The sequence below is a fragment of the Lichenostomus cassidix genome, chromosome 11 (assembly GCF_008360975.1).
Source record: "Lichenostomus cassidix isolate B80296 chromosome 11, HeHo_3.0, whole genome shotgun sequence".
NCBI lineage: Eukaryota > Metazoa > Chordata > Aves > Passeriformes > Meliphagidae > Lichenostomus > Lichenostomus cassidix.
The window spans coordinates 3,868,544-3,890,616 of NC_139492.1; the positions used below are offsets into that span (position 1 = coordinate 3,868,544).

The following is a 22,073-nucleotide window of genomic DNA, read 5'->3' on the forward strand; positions in this document are numbered from 1 at the left end:
CAGCTTTTCTGCTCAGCCCCTGGCTGGTACAAAGTGCACTGGACAAAGTAGCAGGACTGGGGCAACTTCATTTCCTTCAGTCTGAGCTGCTGCTGGAGATGACTTTAAACTTTGTCTGCAACATGCTGTCTCAGGGTGTGCTCCTCACTCTTATCTCCTCTTTTCTTTCTCCTGTTCCTTTTCTATCTAGCGCCTGAAATGTGTCCTGAGGGTTTGACAGTTTCTATTTAATCATTTCATCCTTCTGTATGGAAGACTGCTGAGCACCATACAGTGAAGTTACTACCAGCCTGGAATTTCTGAATATCTGCCTGCCCTCTTATCTGCTTTGGTGCCAGACTCTTGATATCTCACTCCTCTCCACCCCTCACCCTGTGTCTGTAATGGTGTAACAAATAAAAGTTCTAAATAACTCCCTTTGCCGTGGGGGAGAAAAAAAAAATTTAAAAAAAGCAGCCAACAGACAGAAAGAGGCAGAGACTGATTGTGTCCCAAGGTTTCTTTTAGCCCCCAGTACACTGAGGGTATGTTCATTAAAACCAGCATTAGATTTCAGAGGGGAAGCAGGACTAGCAGACACCATTTTATTTAGCCTTGGAGGACACAGTTCAAGTCCCAGCTTGCCACCTTTTGCAACTCACCATTTATTATGAGGCTCCACAAAAGCCTGGCTACACTTTCTGCCTTCCACAAAACCTGACTCTTTCAGTAAGTACATAAATCCACCAATGTCTGGACAAAGGTTCAGATGTGATGAAATTTCCAACTTTCAGTTGTCCTACTTTCTCCATAAAACAAAGCAGGGATCAAGCATTGGACAAGACACAAGTTAAGTTTAAAAAAAAAAAAGAAGAAAATGCAGCCAGTCATTGGCTCAACCAGTTTCTTCCCAGCTAGGGTTTGTGAGTGATTTATTTTTCTATTAGGGATTTGAGGCTTAGCAATTCTCTGAATTATTCAGAATGAAGCCAAAGTTCAACTGGGGGATCCTGGATGAATCAGAACATTTCCAGGTCTTTTTTTTAAATAACCCCAAGAACTCCAGTCCTGACTGTGTGAGAGGGCATCGAGCTGGGCAGAGCAGGGAGGAGCAGAGCTGTGCTCATCCCACCAGCACTGCTCCATGGGAAAGCACCTGAAATTCCTGTCTGTCACTGAGCACTCCGATTGCATCCTGCTCCAAGTGTGCACAGCCTCATCACGGGTGATGTTCCACCTTCCACAGCCTCGTGGCAACTTTTCTATGTACTCACATTCCAAAGCCTCTCAGAAATGACAGATTTTTGGGAATACTCCCCTCTGTCAAGACAGACAGAGAGCAGTACATCTATCCAAAATCCTGGGAGGGAGGAGGCACCTGCAGCAGGCTGCAGAAAGCAATTCCAGCTGGAATCTGCTCGGGAATCTGCCGGACAGATTTCTGCATGTCTGCATATCTGTAGGTAGAGGGATTCACGGGGTTTAGGGTGTGTTAGACAGTGACTGTCCTGTGTCACCAGAGCCTGCAGAGATTGTGTGATCACAGAGCAATGGCCAAGTTAGCTGATGGTTGAGGAATCATCTCATGGCCACCCCTAGATGGAAAGCTGCAGGCTCTGCAGATCTATTATGCTGCTGGCAGAAGAGAAGGAAAACAGGCCCTTCAGATGCAAATAACAGTTAAATAGTAAGTGATATTCCAACAGCCACTGATTATACTCTGGCCATGAAGTTAATTTAGGTAATCACACAGGACAGATCGGTGAGGCCAGCTGGAAGAATGATCCATCTTTAGCAGGAAAGAACTGCACCCCTTCTCCAGCAGAATACCAAAAGCTTTTCTGCACACTCCAGATTGCACCTCTCAATAATTCCCATATTCATCCAAAGCGTGGTTAGTTGCAATCAGAAAGTTTTAGGAACAACTCTCCATTCCTAGGCTGAGACTGCCAGTCAGCACATTAGAGATCATTGTTGAGAGCCGTTCCCAAACACGTGGGGAATCTGCAATTAGCAACATTAACAATGGCATTTCACAGACGTAGGTTACATGCTTTCAGAAAAGAAATGGCAGTTGCTGGCAGTGGGGAAATACTTAAGAACTACTTATCCCCTAATTAGACAAGGTACTGTTCTCTAAGTACTGAACACTAAGCGCTGCTCCAGCGTGTGCTCATCTTAACCCCACAGAATTATGCTGAATTACTAAAGTTCCATCTGAGCATTTCTTAGCCAAGGCTCCTTGCATAAACAGATGGAGCAGTTTCTGCTGTTTCCATGCTGACACATTTAGACTGCAAAAGTACAGGATTAAGTTCAAATTTACCATAAAATCACTTCAGGTAGGATGCTGTAGTCTTTATATCCTTCTCAAGTATGACAAACAGAAAGACAACACTGTCTGTGTGGTGTTTAAAATAGGCAAATAGATGAAAAGGTTGGGAAGAAATTCTGCCAGAGTAGGCCAACCAGCCCCAAAGATCTTTATATTCTCTTGAATACAGGCATGATCCTCACTACATGGATTTCCCAGGACATTTTAAGGCATCATGTAACTCCCAAGGGCATTGCAGACACTAAATCCCACACTAAATGGGGAATCATCTGGCTGTGAGCTGAATATCAAAATCCAGAAAGAGGTGATGAATGCAGATTGAGATGATGTGATGTCACCTGTGAGGAAAGGCTGGCAAGTGGCAGAATATGCCTGATTTGGACTGCTTTTCTCCCTCTGAAGCAACACAAAGTGGTTGGAACAGAATCCAGGATTTAGGCCAAATCAGCCTTGGCTTTCAAATGTAGTCTGGAGAGAGATTTCAACACTAGGCATCAATTAATATTGCTGGAACATTCTGAGGGGAGACTACCCAGAACCCAAACAGCACATGAAGAGGAAAGGTCACTGGCAGAGCTTGTCACAGGCTGTGCAAATACACATCTGGTAACTCCTGTTCATGAGCCATGATTTCCCCTAGATTGTCATTTCCATAGAATATCTCTATGTAATTTCCATAGGATTTCCTCTAGATTGCAACTTCCATAGAAAATGTCCCCCTATAGATATTGAAGGGCTGCTTCTGTAAGAAAACCAGAATAAAACTTCAGAATATGATTCTCAGAGAATCAGATCTTCACAGACATACCAATCTCCAGACCTCCTGTCAGAGACATCTCAAACTCTGTGGTTTTAGTAACTTCTAACCAGAGAATGATGATTCCCAGTTTGAAACTGCTCCTAAGGCTTCCAAATGAAACCATTTGAACATTCCTGTGAATACACCAGAAGGAGCAAGTCTTGCTAGTCTGAGGTACAGGACAGCCAAGTGCCCAGCTTGCTCCTGCAAGTGGAGCTTTCCTACTCTGAGTTTGGCACTCTGTGGTCCTAAACTCACAGCTCCTCCACGTAAGAGACTCCCTCGAGTATGACTGTGTTAGAATATAATTTGGTGAAGGAACAGCATATTTAAATGAAATTAAATTCCACTTCAGTGTTCTGATCGGCTTTCTGCAGTTACACATTCTGGTTCTTTCTCTCCCCCTGGCAATCCATATTCACATCCTGTGCTGCTTAAAGTGCAGAGCAGAACCTTTCCTCAGCCATGGACTTTCAGAAGTTTGTTCAACCTTTCTCTAGATAATTTGGGGTTTTTTTAATGGAAGGCTTAAGTTATACTAATATATTGTTGGGATATAATGAGAATGCTGGCAATTGAATATCTAAATACCAAATCAAGACACTGGATCAGTCATTGTTATCAAGGTTTCTTTATATTTCTGTGAAATTATAGGTCTGTAAATGTACCAGGCTTAATTGTCTAGTGAGGCACTGCCTTGCCTGCTCCTCTCCTAAATGCCAGGACACAGAAGTGAAGGCTATCTCACGTCTCCTTTTGCTGCTTTCAGGGGTGTGAAGTAAACAATTCAATCATTTCGTGAAGTGCTTTATTCCCCACAGAATGTGGTTTGTTTTACACTGAAATTCAGGAGGGGAAAAGAAAGGACACAACAATCAGTGGACAGAGCAGAACAAAAATCACTGGGGCACAGAGACAGAGTGTAAATGTCTGCAGCTAATTGTGTGCAGATGTTCAAGGGGTTTAACACATAACAGAGTCACATAAACAGACCAGTGTGAAAATTTATATCTCACAGCATGGAGTTCATTCCCACGTGCTTAGATTTGGAGTGAAACACGAAGGTTCTGTAAATTCTAAATTACACGTTTAAACGATGATTTTCAATTTTTAGTTGTGGCCAAACTGTGATTACCTGGCATAACATACACTGGAAGAAACAGCCAATTTTAATGCTTGGGCTCTTGCATGTGAATAAATTCTTTATGAATGTTTAGCATCAACACCTGAAGATGAAATACATCTTCCAAAACCCAGGAAATCTGCATCACAAATTAAACTAAGTGCTAAAATGTTACAGCAATATCTGGATTGAAGACTCATTTTGATCTCTCCTAACAGATTAAAACTGCTTACAGTCCTAGATGACACATGTAAATATTAAGCAGCAGCATCTCCTTGGCACTTTTTTTTTTAAAATCTTTTGTATTTATCTTACCTTTAATGCCCCCCGTTTTTCATTAGCTTCAAGAATGAAGATTTCTGCCATATCCTCGGCGTGCTCTGACCTCGCATGGACAAACAAGGCTCTGCCAGCTTCTGACACATTCTTGCGTGCAACCAAAGAGCCATCAAGGTCCACTGTAAAGTCTGGGTTAGAAACTTCAAAGTTCAATTTGTTGTTCCCCTTGCAGTCATCAAATTTCACTGGGGAAAAAGAAAGGGGGAAAAAGAAAAAAAACACATTATAAGTATCCATTTTGGAACGTAAGCTTCAGATATCTTTATGTTATTAGCTTATCTAAAGATTTGGGAGGAAATGTCTCTCAGTCAAAGGGGAAAAAACTTGGAAAGAAATTTTATAGTTTTCTGACTCGATTTAAAAAAAAAAAAGTATGAATATACACTTTTAGAAGGATGAAGAGGCTTTGACCATTCTAACAGGGTAGGAGATAAACAAAATACTTTGAGCATGAGCCTTTTGTGCTCACTCCAGTCAAATGCAGCCCCAGTTCCACAAACTGAGCACTTGCTGTGCTCCTCACACAGTCCAGGAGCTCTCAAGGCTCTTCTGTGGCAAAGTGCATTCAGATATTCACTGTATCTTTAGGCTCAGCACTGGTTGTTTACAGAATATTCACCCCCAGTCTCCTGCAAAAGTTTTATAGAACAGAAAAACTGAACTAATGTATTTCTGACTCCCAGGGTTGTCACACAGTTCATGAGCTGCACTGTATCTAAGGACTGTGAGAACTTTTAATTGAACTGTTGCTGTCAATAATCCTGTTTCACTTTACATGGAAAGTTTAGAATATTTAGGAAGGCTGGCATAAAGATAAAAATGTCCCCAAAGCACAAAGGTTTCAGTCTTTGTCTCAATTTTTTCTCTGAGTCAGGTAGATTCACTTTGCACAAAATACTGGATAAAATGTTAGTGATTTACCTACCAGCTCTGTGGTTAAGAGATCTTCACCACAAACTTGCAATTGTTAAATGAACTTCTCAGGTTTTGACATCTCTGAACAATATATTTGCATGTGAAAGGTTTTTCTGCAGACAACCTCTTTTGTATTCCCCACCTGCTCCTCAAGTTACTGCTGCTGCAGACTTTTCACTTACCTGCATGCTCTCACTATTTTAATTTCACATTTCAATTCCACTGGATCTTTGAAAATGGCATTACACTTGGAGAAAAGACTACAGACAGGGATACCAGCTACATAAAATCAACAACAATGGAGTTTTACTGAAAATAAAGCACTTTGCATTACTGTTTAAATTCACTGTATAGACTTTTGCATTGGGTTACTGTTTTTAAAAGAAGAGAAACAACCCCTGAGTCTCTCATGGCCAATCCCTAAACTCTTCCTGGCTATGTAATCTCTGTAACTGCTCCTAAAGCACATGAATATTCTCATAGTGGGGGGCCACTCATCATTCCTGGGAAGTTACACAGAATTCCTCTTCATCAAATTTTGGATCTGTCCCCAGACAGACCAACTTGAAGACAGGGCTGCCAGAGGACCCTGTGGAGATCCTTCCTTTCTGGGCATTTGTTGGGATTGAATCCCAAAGCAGAACACCACAAGGAAAAAAGAACCATTGCTGGTTCCAGAATTTACAACTTCATTTTATGATGAATACTGACGAGATGGGTGTGATAAAAAATTAAACAACGCTGAAATCTCCAACATTCAAACAGAAAGAGGCACAAAAAGAGACACAGGGCACTATTTACCAAAGCTAGAGTGGAGGGTTGGCCTTGGGATGCTCCCAACCTCCCACCCAATCCTCCCTCACTCCCCCAACCTCAGCAGAGCTGGGGAGAAAGACGGAAAAGCTTGTGGGTCAAGACAAAGACAGGCAGGTCACCTGCTAATTACCATCACTGGCCAAACAGAAATGACTCAGGGAAAATTAATTTAATTGCCAATTAAAATAGATGTGGATGTTGAGAACAAGACAAAATTAAAACCACACCATGAAGCCTTGACCCTGTGAATTCACAGCAGACAATCCTCTTCCCAAGGAGAGTCCAAACACTCTGCTAGACACCACAGCCTCTTGCAGAAAAACTCCCCCAGCAGCTGAAGGATCTGTGCTGCACAAGGTTTAAGCTCAATTACATGCTTTTAACTAAAACCTGCTCCCATTTCCTCCATTTTACTTGAGGGCAAGAGAACTATCCTTGGATTCACAGTGGGACTGAAAACCAGAGTTTCATCAGCCCGTTCGCTGTTCCATTGGATTTTGCTGAAAGCAAGAGGGATTATAAATAAAAAAGAAACAAAACCTCTTTCCCCTCAGACACTGCAGTGTCTCCAGACAAACCTATCTCTGCTGCCATGTGGCAGATCCTGCCTGCAAAGCCTTGCACTGAAGTAGAACCAGGAGGGAAAACCACTGAAATTCTCTACACAAACCACTGTATGGAAATATACACTGTTTAGGTTGCAGCCTTTGTGAATTACAAGTCTCTTATTCTTTTAATTCCCATTAAAAAACCCAACCCACCAACGAAATAATAATAATAATATTTAAAAATATATTAAAAAAAAAGAAACAAGATTTAGGAACTTAATTTATTGATGGCATCCCTTCCCACTGCAGATGGTTTGGAACTGCATGACCCTTAGGGTCACTTCCAACCAAAGCCAATCTATGATTCTATGAATAAATATGTGTTTCTCATAATCAAAACCTGCTGGTAATTTACTATGAATAGCTTACAACTGGAAAAATTTAGCATCAGCCTCTGAGAAATTATGTCAGGAATAAAAAGTTAAAAAAAATAAATTAAGAAAGCCAAAGAAAACAATGATGAAGTAATCCCTTAAAACCAAATGTCATAGCTCAGAGCTGCAGCATCACCCAGCCAAACACTACAGGTGCCTTTCAAGAAAAGGGCAAATTGTGTTTTAGCTCTGAGAGAGGAAGGGCCTGGCTGGGAGAGCACTGCTCCCACCTCACTGCTCAGTGTTCACCAGCCCAGGGATTCCTGCATCGCTACCATCTGTGTGCACTGGAGACAGTCAAAGTCTACATGCAGATTTGACACAGAGAATCAGGAGAAGTACTTGGATCTATTTTATATTCCCGTTGGAACTATGAATTTGACACGTTTATACCTTTTCTATTTTGCTGTCAATTCATCTTGCTTTATGAAACTCTGCAACTTTTTCCGACAAGGGACAAAGCAGAGTTGTTTGAAAGTGGGAAACTGATTTTTTTTTTTACCATATCTCATCCAAAAGCACTGATGCTTTCAATTCCCAGTCCTACCACAGAAATGAGAGTATTTGGTGAAGTTAATAGCAAGCAGAAGCAAAGAAAATGAAAATAGTCTGAGAAGTACTGATACATAGGAGAGAAATTAGAAGTGGAAGGAGATGAAGTGATCATGAGGATAGAGAACATGAAGATTATTTGGCCTAAGGGCCAACAGAGATGAAACTGAAACCAATTGTTAGGAGAGCTGAAGAGAACTGGAGCCTTAGATAAAATCACTAGTTTGAGTTGGGATCAAATGTGGACCTTATCAGGATGATGAAGTCTCCTGGACTGGGCTGACCAGGGAACATCACAGGAGATTGAATTGCAGTCCCAGTCATCCTCACCATGCTCCTCACTGGCAATGTTTGCTTCCTTAAACTCGTGTGGCTGCTGGGGAAGAGCAGGGCAAACACCCACAATTAACAGCACCTGAGCTGCCCACAGCAGGCTGCAGGAGCTACACAACCTAAGGAGCTGGGCCTGGCACTGACCACACTGCCCTCCCTGCCAGGCACTCAGGAGAGCTCTGAGGAGTTTCAGCTTCATCAGCTTCCTCAGAATTCCCACCCACAGCATTACATCTGTCTCCTAACCAAACCTGTACATTGGTAATGCCCATTAAATATAGGGCAAACAGGATTTTTAGTCCTTATTCTCTGGTAAAAAAAATCTTGCATTGTACACAAATCCGGTGTAGAGATCTCTATGCGAAAACTATAAAGTGTGATTAATTAATTATTCCTTTTCTCTCCCAAGTACCAACCAGTGTAGCAAGAAATGAGACAGAAGTTGTGGATATCAGTTGTGGAAAGTGTCAGCCTGAGCTGCAAAGGTGGTCTCTGAATATCCAACACTTTGCTGTTGGCAGCCCTGATAACATATGGTCTGTGTGATGATGTTTGCGATGTTTGTCACAGAGATGAGGTGTGAGGAAAGCCCTGAGATGGGTAATTGACATTATTCCCACTACCCACTTGCATTAGAACAGCTTGGGTGAGTGGCAGCCTGATAAGAGGAGCCACACAGCCCAAAAGCTCCCATGTTCTCCTGCACACTCACTCTGTGCTGGAGCTTAAGGAGTTTAACTGGATTTTAAACTCCTCTGAGCAAAGGCCACTTGTTTACTCTGTGGCTGTACAGCACTTGCACAAAAATGATTCATGTTCGGTGCTCAGGGTGCTGCAAAAGTGCAAAAAATGAGTAATAGGAACAGTTCAGCTCTAGCCTCAACCTAAAACGTTGGTAATGCTGCACCAGGCATGACAAGTGGATGTATCATTGACAGGAATTCAATGGGCAATTAAAACAATGATCTAATATTTATAGGAAGGTGGAGTTCTGCATTTATTGACGCATCTATGACTCTTTTGATGTTCCTTGTCGTGCTCCAGCTGCCAAATGAACATCTTTATTGTGCCTAATATGCCACATGCTATGAGACAGGCTCCAAAACTGCATGCAAGCAAAATGAAAACACTGCCAAGCAGCTCCCAGTGAAAAACAACATGAGTGTCATTCATCGCCCTCTGTTCATTTCTCAGCCTCCTGTCTTAGACTTTTACTCCTTTTTGTAAAAATTCACATGTGAATTGTGCAGAATATTTCTTTCCACCAAGCAATATTGATTATTAGCAATACCTGCATGCATCCCAAGGTTTTAATCACTGACTTTGGGCTTATTATTACCAAAAGACCTGTTGGGAAAACTTGGGAAAACCAAGTCCATCACTGCAATGATGGGAAGAGTTCCAGCTGGAAATATTAACCTTTATAGGTCTCAGCAAGAAAACTCAGGTTCCTGGGATTCATCCTCTCAGTGCATCCCATTTCCACTGTTTTGATGCATCACTTTTGTGAGGTTTCTACACCACTGTGATATTTATGATAATGACCCACAGTTGTTTTAAAGAACATCATTTAAAAACATTGAAGGGTTAGCAGTTGCATTTCTTGTAAACTATAGAAAAAGAAAAAAGCTGAAATAGGTTTGTATTCAAAAGCATATGTGGGCCTGATATATTCCACTTCCAAAGTAATTTTTTTTCTGAGTTTAATTCTCAGAAGTTTAATTTGTTTTGAAAAAGAAATAGCCAATCCATAATTTCCTCTCTGGTGAAATCTCCACAGAGGTATTCTGAATAAATAAATACACATATTTATCTATAAGCACACCAAAACTTACTCTATATGACTCTATGTACAGGTATTCATATTGCTCTGTTAGCTGATCATAACAAGCAACAAAATGGCTCCTGAACGAGGAAATTTCACATTGAAACTACAGACTTAATTACTGTGTCAATGAAGAATAGGATGTTTTTGCAAATATAACCTAGCCTTGCTCTAATCCATGGGAATTACAGCATCAAAGCGATACTATCCTGTGCATTATTTTTCTTATCCTTTCTAGCAAATAACTTTAGATCATATTGAAACCACAAGTCAGAAGCTGCAGCTGTGAGAGACCTGGAGATGCAAGAAAAGTACATTACAGCTGCACAAAGGGAACTTAACTTGCCAGCCCAGCAGGAATCCCTCAGCTCTGCTCAAAAGTCCTCCTGCTCAACAACATTAGCAAAACAGGGAAGTTAGACAGAGCTGAGCTTCATTAACTACAGAGAGAGCAAAGTGATGGTTGAGGCAAATGGAAATGCTTTGAGTGCTGTTGTTGTATATAAAAATTCATAAAGCACCACGACCTAGCAAGGCTCTTGTTAGCAGTGAGCACTGAGTGAGAGCAGCAGGAGAGGCTGGGAGGGGGAAAGGCTCCAGGGATGCTTGGTGCAAAGCCTGGCTGGGACAGACACTCTCAGAAGCTCAAAATGCACAGACACAAAGTGCTCTGAGGCTCCAAGGGCTGAGTTAGTGTGAGGAGGATTAAATCCATGTGGAACTAACACATCTGCACTGCCTGGACAAAGCCGAGAATGAGAGAGGAATGTGTCGCGATGGCTACCCGGAACAGAAGGAATCCTGCTTTTCAAGCCAACAAAAATGTCCACTAGGAGAAACAGCTCTTTTCCCTGCCTTTTGGGTGCCTTCAGAACCACCTCTGGAGCACCAGTTCAGCAGTGAGCACACAGCCTGGGTGCTTCTGCTGTTTTTCTGCACAAATACCTGAGCAGCAGGAGGAAAAAGAATAGAAAGAGAACTGTGCTGCCCCATGAGACTTTCCAGGGAGAATAATGTCCAGGCAAGACACTGTCGACAGTGAAGTCAGACAGGTTGTTCCTAAAGATATGATGTTATCACTATTTCATATCTAAAAGTGCTGCCGAAATAATGGATTTATGGCTTAGAAAACCTACAAGCGTGACTAAAGTATTTACAGAAAAAAAAAATTATTAAACATTTAATAAAGTGAACAAAATGAATTTTATGAAAACCCTTTTTGAAGGTTTTTATACAGCTTAATGGTACATTCTAACTCGGCAGTAGAATTGCTACAGAATGATTTTTTTTAACAAATCCAACAAGCAACAGTGGGTTATTGTCTCGCACTGCATGTTTATGATTTTCTTGCATTTATATAATTTCTTTATGTGCCCCTGAAGTAAATTACAATGATGACTTATTTAGCATCCAGAGAGTCAAAAACTGAGGGAATATAACAACAGCACAATGCTCAGCACAACACAACAAGAATTGCTTAAGACAAATGCACATTTATATTCGACTTCTTTGGAAGAACGAGTACTAAACAACAGACTTCATCCCTGCACACACTTTTCAGCCTGAAAAAATAAACTGATTACCTAAACCAGCAAACATCCCCGTGTGGTTTATGTGTGGTGATTAGATTTGTGCAGAGCTCTGTTAGGATGCAAAAATTAGGGCAGCAGTTCATCTGCCGGGCACAGGGTGTGCATCTCTGCCCTTTGGAGAACACCCTTTCCACTGGAGAAATGGGACCTAATAATAGCCACAGTTTGCTCTGTGCTGTCAGAATTCATTGCAAGCACATATCACAGATAGGAGATAAGCTCCTTAGATGATGAAAGACAAGGGATTTCACCCAGCAGCCAGCTGCAGCCAAGGAAAACTGTGATGTTTTTGCAGAAGAATCACACTGGTCTCTGTCCTGCAGATCTACTACCTACAGTCATGGCAGGGCTGGGAAGTTGTTAAAAAGCTGAAATTCTGCAGCATAGCTCACCTGAGCAATAAGTGACACCTGACTGAAGGCTGTTGTGCCGTTGTGAGGTGGGGCTGATGTGTGATCACAGAACAAGTGACTCCATCCACACCAAACACCCACATCAGCCATGCTCTGCTCCACCCCTGTCCTCGCCTTCTGCTCTGCCCAGCACTGGACTGGCATCTTTCCACACCTTACAGAGCTCTGCTTCTCTTCTCCTGGCACATCTCCCCACCACTTGGCTTGGTCTGAGTATCTCATCAGGTACCCTGACTAGAGGTGATCAATCCTGCCCTAAAAACAGAGGCAGCACAACTTGTATCAGTCCAGGTCTGCAGTGAAATGCCTTTGCCCTGCAGCACTGGGGTTGCTGTTGGGGATTCCAGCACAGAGGACAAGTGAGCAGGATGCTTCCATCAGCACCAAACTCCTTTTGGAGTTTGGATTTTTCCACACACTGCTACTGCTTGCCTCTTCCCACCATGCTCCCTCTTTCCATTCTCCTAGACAGGAAGATCCCTCAGTAGCATTTTGTGCTCTTCAACAAATTTATTCTGCCAACAGGGCTCCATCAGCTGTCTGTGGCTGCTTGAAATTACAGGAAAATACAAACGCTGTAATCAAAACTGAAGGCATTCTCTCCTCCCCCAGCAGACTTCACCAGCTCGCGTTACATGATACCTTCACACATCATTTTGCTGCCATTGTCTTATTTAGGGGAAAAATTTAATCAAGTGGAAGGAGCTGTAATGAGTTGTTCTCAGTTGGAAGTTATCTTGACTTATTCATTACAACACAGACGTGTTATTGACTGATCTCCTGGGTCACTGGCTGCATTATAAGGCATGGCAGTACTATAACTTCTGTTCTAAACCCTAGAGAGAAATTACTGTTTCAACAAAAATATTATGTCAGGGAGTATGTCTGAAGGAAAAAATATAAAAATAAAACCTTTAGATATTATATCAGAGCCATTGATCTTCTGAGCACAACACAGAGCTCAGTTTAACTGGAGCTGTTGTCTCTCTGTAAATGCAGAGGATACAAAGTGACACCACAGTTGTGGAGCTCCAGTCTCTGAGGAGCTGTCACACCTGTGGAGGAATGTGACATTTCCCTGTTAATGCTGCATTGATTCTGAGCAGCCCAAATGACCCCAGAGCCAGCAGTGATGGGTAGAAAAGACTCTTTTTAACTTTGTTGGTTTCTGTGAAAGGATTTCCCATTGCAGTGCAAATGGTCAATAATTTTCCATTTTATCAGATTTACACAACATTTTGCTAAGGTTCCCAGGAGAACATAAGATGAAATTAACTTTAGGTTCTTACAATATCTTAACTGGCTGGATCTGAGACACAGCCAGACAGAATCAAAGACCTTCAGATGCATTCAATACATTTGTGGCTCTGCAGGTTGCTGTGAGAAGTTTGTCAATATGAAATTAATCGTGTCCTATAGAGGAGGGACATCAGACAGAAGTCTGAGTTTGTGCAAGAATTCCCAGTGGGATGTAATGGATCATTTCCTTTGAGTGCTGCCTGGATAAAGCTTGGAGAGGCAGTACACTACTGACCATGAATTTTCTTGTCTTCTGCACAAACACACATCTGATCTTAGAGAAGTCACCCTAAGTGCTAACAACCCCAAATTTCTTGATAAATGTGATTTAGGGAAAACTAATCAGTTGAGGTTGTATTCAGGAAAAGAAACAGTGTCCCAGGAGATTTAACTGTATAAATAAAATGCTGCCAGCAGATGTCAAAAAGTAACAACAAGCAATCACTCACAGGAAACAACCATGGTGAAAGCAGCCCAGAAAGTATCTTATTTACACCAGGATGTGTTTCAAATGCCTGAAAAGCCACAAATTCATTTAGTAAGGGTTTTCCATTAACTAGACAATTAGTCAAAGGTCATGGGGATATTTTCCCTCAAGTTCACAATTAAAACTGTTTATCTTCAAGGTCAGTTTGTTATAATTACAGTGATCTGTCATTTCTTAATGTGATCTGTCAAAACTTTTTATTTTTTTATTTTTTTAGTGGCACGAGGTTCTGTCAGCACTCAGCTGACACCATTTTTCTATGAGTGCTAAATTAATCTTAGAGAAATTATGATATTCTGTTAGATGAACAGAAGATTCACTGAGTTACACACACATTTTCATTTGCCTGAGGTTGGGCCATTTAAGAAAGGCAAATAAATGATAGATATGAAATGTGGGGCCTCAGTGGAGGAATGGATGCTTTGTCTGCTCCTCCAGTGGCAAGTTCAAATAATTCGATGATTTGAGGCTGGAAGAAGAAATTGCTATTTTAAAAATATCTTTTGTTCTATACCAAATCCATGGCAGCTACTCATGGCCTTATACACTTGCTTTTATCAGAGATGGGAGAAAAATATTGCTTGAGATATCTCTCCTGCTCTGGCAGCACTTGGAGACAAGAAGTCAAAGGGCAGGAGCTTTTCATTAAATAAGGCATCACTACAAAGTGCTTTTTTGCACATTACCCACAGATGCTGTGTGAGGCAATATTGCCTCCACCTCCTCAGTCCTGGGTCTTGGTTTCACCTTCTGTGTGGAATGACAACTAATCTGTAATTCAGCTCACTGCTTCCTAACCTCAACCCTCTAAAAACAACCCAAACTCTTGGTCACTGCTAGGAAACGTTAAAAACCCCCAAATATATGGAATCTACATACAGATTTACATACTGATCTACTGCCCTTCTTCTGGAGTGATAATAATTATAAAAGTCTTCCCCTATGTATAATAATATTTTCTTAAAAGACATCCTCAGGAATAAAGCTTTCATCTTGTGCCATGTGAAGTAATTTCCAAACAGCACTCAGTGGTAGGAGTTTGTTTCAGAAATAGAGAATGACGCATCATTTACAATACATAAAAGGAAATGAGAGTGAGTAATAAATCCACTGTGCAATATTTTCCTTTCAAAATGGATACTGTAGGTTGCTGGCCTATTTTCCCAGCTGCTGAATGAGTAATGCCATGCCTGAAAATCTGCTCTAACCATTTATTCTGTAGATTGTTCAGCTTTCCCAGTGAAAAACTGAAACAAAGTTCCTCCCAGTTTCAGGGGAAATTTCTTGTCTTCTCCATCAATGAACCTGACAGAGGAACAGCAATTTCTCTCAGAGGTTTTACCAAGTTCTCTCAAGTGAGTTCCCCGAAACTTTTTTAAAGAGTCATCAGTAGAAAGTTGATTTCTCTGGATAGATCTGATAAATGTGCAAATAACAGACCTACACTCCCTTCCAGCCCTCAGTCTAAAAATCAGGATTAATTAAAAAAGCCCTTGGACACAGTTTAATAATAACTTTTCAGTCAGCCTTCAAAATTAAAATTGCATTTAATTTTGCAAAATGAGTTGGTAGCTAACCTTTTGTTTTACCCAAGTACCCAGCCAATTCCAACACACAGATCATTCTATAAACCACCCAAAAATCAACCTGCTGAAATACAAAACTTCTGAGAATAACAAGGAAAGCCACCTCTAAAAATACTGGATTTAAAACTTGCTAAAATTATCATCATCTCTTTCAAACAATATCAGTGCTTGACTAACAGCTACAGAACCAAATAACCTTGGTTTGAATTTTGACTCTCACACTAAGATCAGACAAGTTGCACTGCTGAGAACAATGTAATTAAAATTGCACCATGTAATCTTGCTCTGCACAGTCATTCCCAGAACAGTTTCTATTCAAATCAAACACAGGCTTTTATACTTTAAAGAAAGACAGGCTTTGGCATCTTCCACAAAAGAACTGACCTGAGGGAAAGTATATTCTGTCAGTCAGGATCCTTTATAAGCAACCTGAAATTTGTTTATATAGATAAACCAAGGAAAGAGCATCAGCCTAGTGAAGTTTGTGCCTCTTTTAATAGCTAAGGAACAATGAAAGAAACAAAAACAAAACCCCAAGGAAGTGAAAACACAAATAGCCCAATAGTGATTGTCTGATGAACCAGGTGATGCTGTTATTCATGTTTGCTGCTGAAATGGGTGGAATTGCTCCACCTGCTCACCTTTAAACAAGCATTGCACATGAGGCAAAAGGAATGAAAAGTTGTGTCAAGTACTTCACACAATCTACATTTCAGATACAAACTCTGCTTCTCAGGGCCATTTGCTGCTGGCTGGTTGGCACAGGTGGATGTCCCACCTTCGCTTGGCACCTCGAGTTGGCACCACTGGATCCACCAGCTGAGGTTGGGGTCAAAGCAGTGCTCAGTTCCAAGCCTTTTTGTCACCTTCAGGAGCACAGGTCAGGCCCATCATGGACAGTTTCCACAGGAAGCTGTGACCAGTGGATAAAATTGTATCTTATATTAAACTCCACAGTCAACAAAAGAGTGCAGTGAAAAGCCATCTGAGCATTTTATTACAAGATACTCTCCTGGATTTAATAAATTACAGTTATCCCTAAAACTACCTGAATTCCAGCTGCCATCATAGTTGCCAACACAACAAAATTTGTGTCAAAGAGAGGGAAAGAAAACTTGATTTCTCATCTTCCCCTATTCCTCCTTAGGCTTAGTAAAGGTATCACTAATGATGAATGCCCTGATGGCTGCAGTGAGAATTAGTCCTACAGGTTTCCTACATTCTCACCTCACTTTGCAGCATTAGAATGCAGAAACCTCAGCACATCTGTTTGAATAAGTGTCTCTTTTCCTTCACATTAGAATAACTATAATGATTGCAATACTTATGAAGTTTAAAGAGGTGAGATAATAATCAGTCAATCTTTACTTTGCTGCTGGTTATAATGCCATTAAAAGCAGAAAAGAATGCAAAAAAAAAATCCCCAAACCACTAAATCTGTTCATTTTTCCAGCTCATGTCCCCTCTCAGAGCATTAGTCTCTTGTGACAAATAAAACTCTGTCCTTGTGTACACTGATATACCTCATTTGTGCTCCACTTTGCTAATGGCTACAATCGTGACAAACGGAGAATTCATCTGGTAACTGTGAGTTGCCAAAAGTTTTCAAGAGACACGATGTTATATATTTATACACACGGCTGCTTAGCAACTTTGTAGTAGTTCCATCCAGGAACTGAGGCGTAAATAAGTAATTATGCTATAGCAGAGAGTGCATGAGACATTTATAAATATAAGAACAGAAAGGTTATCAGAATTCATCACCTAGCAACAAATATAATATCATCTGCTCCCCTGTCTAGCAGGCACCTTGCAAGAAATGGATTATAAACTCTGCTGCCTGGTGAGTTAACTTGGGAGTCTGAAGTTTAAATGAACTCTGCAGCTAATTAAACTGAGCTCAGTGCTTGTGTAGGCTGCGTGTTTGTGTTTTAGCACATGCTTTATTCTGGAATAAACAGTTGCCATTCACTCATCCACAGATGGGTCACATTCTAATGCTGACAGAGGCCAAGAAAATGGGAATACAGAAACACCCCATGCTTTCTCATGGCTCCCAAGAAATCGAGGCTGGTTGGAGAATTCCTGTAAATACAATACACAGGAACTATTCTGGGAATGTGCTGAGATCCCTCAGACTCCCAGAGCATGATCAAACTGTAGTGCCAACATGGCTCCCACAACACAATTTTGGGGATGATTCCAATGCAAAAGACTGGTTTTACAACTCCACACTTGCCTTAAACATTTCAAAGTGATGGATGTAATTATTCACCAGATTCACTTAATAATAGACTAGAACGTGCATCAATGAATATTAACTAAAAATAAAATTAGTTTTGAAGTACCAGATGCTTTGTGTATTCAGCCTGATAGACAACTTTCATTCCCTCCCTGCCTTCTCTTCCCCTCACTGTTTTACATAAATACTCTGTTATTACAAATCCTGCTGTCTGGAAACTGATGAGACTCATTATGGCACAGGCATGGCTGCTATTGTACTGCAATGTAGAGTGATAGAGGTGCAGTGTTGCCACCATGCTTCATCTTACTTTGTTCATCTCATATTATTTTTGGAAAGCAATTCCTGATCATCACCTCCAAGCCCTTTTATTTTGCAAAACTCTTCATTAAAATTTCCTTCCAAAGCTGAACAGAACCAGATTTCATTACAACCCTGAAAGATGTCCATTAATGCTTTGAAGTTCTGCCAGAGACAAGTCTGGATTAAGAGCATTCTTCACCAGGGAAGCTTTCACAGAAGAGTAAATTACAGATAGAGAAATGGATCCTGAGCTGGCAAAAACAACACAGACCTTCTGTCCATTTCCTAGATATGGAAGAGTTATCTTAGATGAATCCCAATTCCAGTATATCAGAACATTTCCTCACAGAAGGAACTGGAGCCCAGCAGCCCTGGCTTAGTGGAAGTAGATTACCTGGCCAGCCATGACAAGCAATCAAGAAATAATTACAGAATAACTAATAATAATTAATAATCAAGAAATAATAAATACAGGCTCTTTAAATCCCCCCACATCTGCTCCAGCCTTTGCAGACCAAAGACCATCCTCTCTGCTGTTTGTACACTCAGGCTCTGGGCTCCATCCCACGGCTCACATTTTGGGAGAACATTCCCCAGAAAGCACCCAGGAGGAATGAAATGTTTCTCTCCCAGTGATTCTCAGCTCCCGTGCCTGCCTCCCACCCCCTCTCCTGCTGACACAATCTTTCCATAGAATATTCCCATACAGTCACTGGCACTGAATTGTGCTGCTCAACTTAGTTACCTCTCCAGACTTGTTTCCCAATTATTCATTCCTCCTCCAGCTTTCCAAACCACCAAAGGAGTAAACATTATTTTACTACTGCATTCCCTTGCTGTTCCAGGAGGAGACTGCATTCTCTCCCTTCTCCTTTTGAGGTGCCTAGAACATCCTCCTTTACAGCCACAGAAAATAAAACTATTTTTATCTGCATTAACACGTTGGGAGTTCCAGGTAAATTTGAGGTCACACTGCTCCCCTATAAAAAAGGTCAGAATCACCACAGGGTGAAGGTGAAAATATCCTGGAAAACCAGCATTTTGACACAAACATCAACACTTGCCTAGGAAGAAACCTGGAACTGCCAGAATAGTCAATCAGCACTCACCAAATAGTCTGAGAAAGTTAACTACACCTGAAAGCACCATTTGACAACAGACAGTGTCACCAAGTCTGTCACTCACACAAACAGCAAAGCTTTTCATTGGCTGAGCATGTTAAATTTATTTCATTGTCTCCTTCTACAGAAGCCATCAGGTTTTTATTTGCACTGAAATGGGGTTTGGCTAAAAGTATTGGAAATTCATTTGTTCAAAGTGCATCTTGTGACCTACAGAAACCAGGCACAGCCACAGAAAGTCTCTGAGAAAGTTCATCTCAAGGGCAAGCATATATATAAAGTGGAATTTATTTAATTTTGCCTTCACCAGTTATTCTAAACATGACTGTTTATTCTAGGTAAAACAAAAAAGAATCTTAATTTTAAGCGTTTTTTTAAAAAAAATTTAATTTAAGTAAGGGAAAAAGAAACACCAGAAAAGTCCCCCAGATTTTCAAATTTAAACAAATATCTGGGCCTAAATGCAGTTGTTCTCACAAATGCACGAAGTGAATTATTAACCATTACCCCAATAAACTGATGTGTAACACTGCTCAAGAATTACAACGGAAACAGAATTTCAATAATGAAAAAAAGAGATTTAATAGATGTACAAAATCATCAGAGCCCTGTTAAAAAACCATCACCTTCCAGCCAATAAAAGTATTTAGTGTTCTTTATCTTGTTTCAAGCAAAGTCAGGCAAACCAGATAAACAATTTTTCTGTTTTAATGATCTATTGTAACTTTTTTTTTTTACACAGACCCAATATCCATTCTCTATGGAAACATATACTGGTGCTGTGTAAATTAATTTCTTGTTTATTAAAATTATATCACATTCCTACAGGCACAGAAGGGAATTAGGAATTTCTCTTTTCAGATTTTACCTCCTCCATAAATCTTAAAACTTTATACATAGTTAATTAAAAACCGTTGCAGTGTATAACTCATCATTACATATATCAGCTAACATTTCTTATTAAGACTACAGATTTTGCAGTTGCAGCTGCTGCTTGGCAAATAAGTTCTTTTAATATGTATCCTTCATGAAACACCCTCTGTTGCAGATTCCTATTGTTTTGCTTATGGTTTGTTATTTTTGCCCCTGGGAGATATGTACATTTCTGCTATTGCTTTAAAACAGCATTTACCTGAGAAGTAGGTGTTCAAACCCAGCACTTTACGAAAGCCCAAAAAAAAAAAAGACACTTCTTAGCAAACATCAGAGCAGAGCAAATAATTCACAACAATCATTTATTTATTGGATTCGCCATTTATTTTTCTATTCACCGCAGATTGCTAAATTCCTATATGTAAATTATTCATGAATTTCTGCCAATGCTTCTCCCATTTAAATTACTATGAAAATGGAGTTGCAATTATTCAGATTTCAACATTGGCTCTGTCAGGTTTTTGGAGCACTGGTTCTGTTCCATGATTGGTTGCAACTTGCCAATTTGGAATACGTTTCAAGCATTACACTTGAGCACACAGTTCAAAATTTACTTTGTCAGTCCTGCACTTGCAATTTGTGCTCTGAATATAATGTTTTCTGACATTTCCATACTGACAAAAGCTCTAGTGTAGACACAGCCATATCTTGCTTCAATAGACATTTCAGTGGCGTTATTTCCGTAATTTTTGGTGCCAAAGCCATTACCAAAATCCATAAGGCTGGCAGAGGAGGGTTTGACATTAACTGCCTCTGTTTCTGCTGTTTGTAAGGTGCCTGAGTCAGTGGGGCTCTTGCTGACAATCCCAGCTGGTTGCTGCTCAAGCCATCCATAAAATGAGTACTCAGAAGCTGAGGGAGGAGCAGAGCAGATCTCATCCCAAGAGCCCAAAAAAAGGGAAGGGAATGGCAAGGAGCAGTCCTTCCAAGCAGGAGGTGCAAACCTCAGCTCACTGGTTGATTCCCTCCACCCAGGAGGGAGAATTTCGCCAGGGAGATTTTAACACTTCAGCTAAAACATCCTGGCATCCCTTCAGGCCATCCCAGCCAGGAGTCCCAACCCTTCTGCAGTACCTGGAGCACATGGATGTGCACAGGAAAGCCTCACTGCTGCCCTACAAACCTCTGCCAAAAAATAAGGAGTGGGAAACAGGGACACTGAGACAGTCCAGGCAGTTCCAAAACAAAACCACAGTTCCCTGATGTCAGATGAGGCCGAAGGATTCACATTCTGCAGTTCCCTTGTGTTCTGTTCCTGGGTTTTCTCCCCACTGTGTCTGCTTCCAGCTCCAGTGGAAAGGTGAATGTGAAAAGTGATTCACCTCTATGACAGCATTACTGCAGACCACCACATTTTCATCTCAAAATCTCTAAAGCCACCTTTGCTGGGGATCTACATTTGCACCTTTACTGTTAAAACTTGGCTTTGTACCCAGAAACTCACCTGTCAACAGACAAATGACCTGAGGTTACACACAGACCAGGAGGGGCTGGCAGAACAAGCAGAGCAACAGAAAATACTCCAAGTTTCAAAATGGTAATTCACCATCCTTTCAAACTTCCACCAGTTTACTTTCCCCCATCATATTTCAGAAGATAAATCTTGGAAGGGGACGATTATAATTGAATCTCCCAGTGTTAGCAGCGATGCATTTTACATTAGAGAGCCTGATCTTGCTTCACAGGATTGAAGAGTGTTTGCAAGGCAGCAAAGCCACATCACTTACTGTAATACATCCCTGTCTCCTCCAAACAGTAAGCTCCAGCAGTGATGGAGGAGCCACTCAGTCGAAAAGATCCGAATTTGAAAGTCTCACCATGTGAAATGAGGATAGATTATGTACTACACTCAGCCTGCTCATCTCAGGAGTGAAGTTTACCTAAGAAATGCGCCTTTATATTGGTACAGACTAAATGCAGTCAAAGAAATAATAGCATAATCTAAAATTAAATCGAATGTAATCGAAAAAGTCAACCTACATTACATTAATAATTGTAGCTGGGATTTGGAAACAAAGCAATTTTTAAGAGGATGTATTTTGTATAAGTTTTTCTTTGAAGTCCCTGGGCAGCACATCAAAGAGGGAATGTAGCATGCT

General features: G+C 40.8%; 1 protein-coding gene across 2 annotated transcripts in view; it reads right to left on the reverse strand.

The window, feature by feature from the left end:
- The window catches only part of CDH13 (cadherin 13), a 421,556-nt gene that overhangs the window by 269,691 nt on the left and 129,792 nt on the right, over positions 1 to 22,073 (reverse strand). For both annotated transcript variants that reach the window (XM_085071452.1, XM_085071451.1), the window contains exon 3: positions 4,552 to 4,760. In XM_085071452.1, the coding sequence (XP_084927578.1) occupies positions 4,552 to 4,760 (209 nt within the window). The remainder of the gene's footprint in view (positions 1 to 4,551; positions 4,761 to 22,073) is intronic.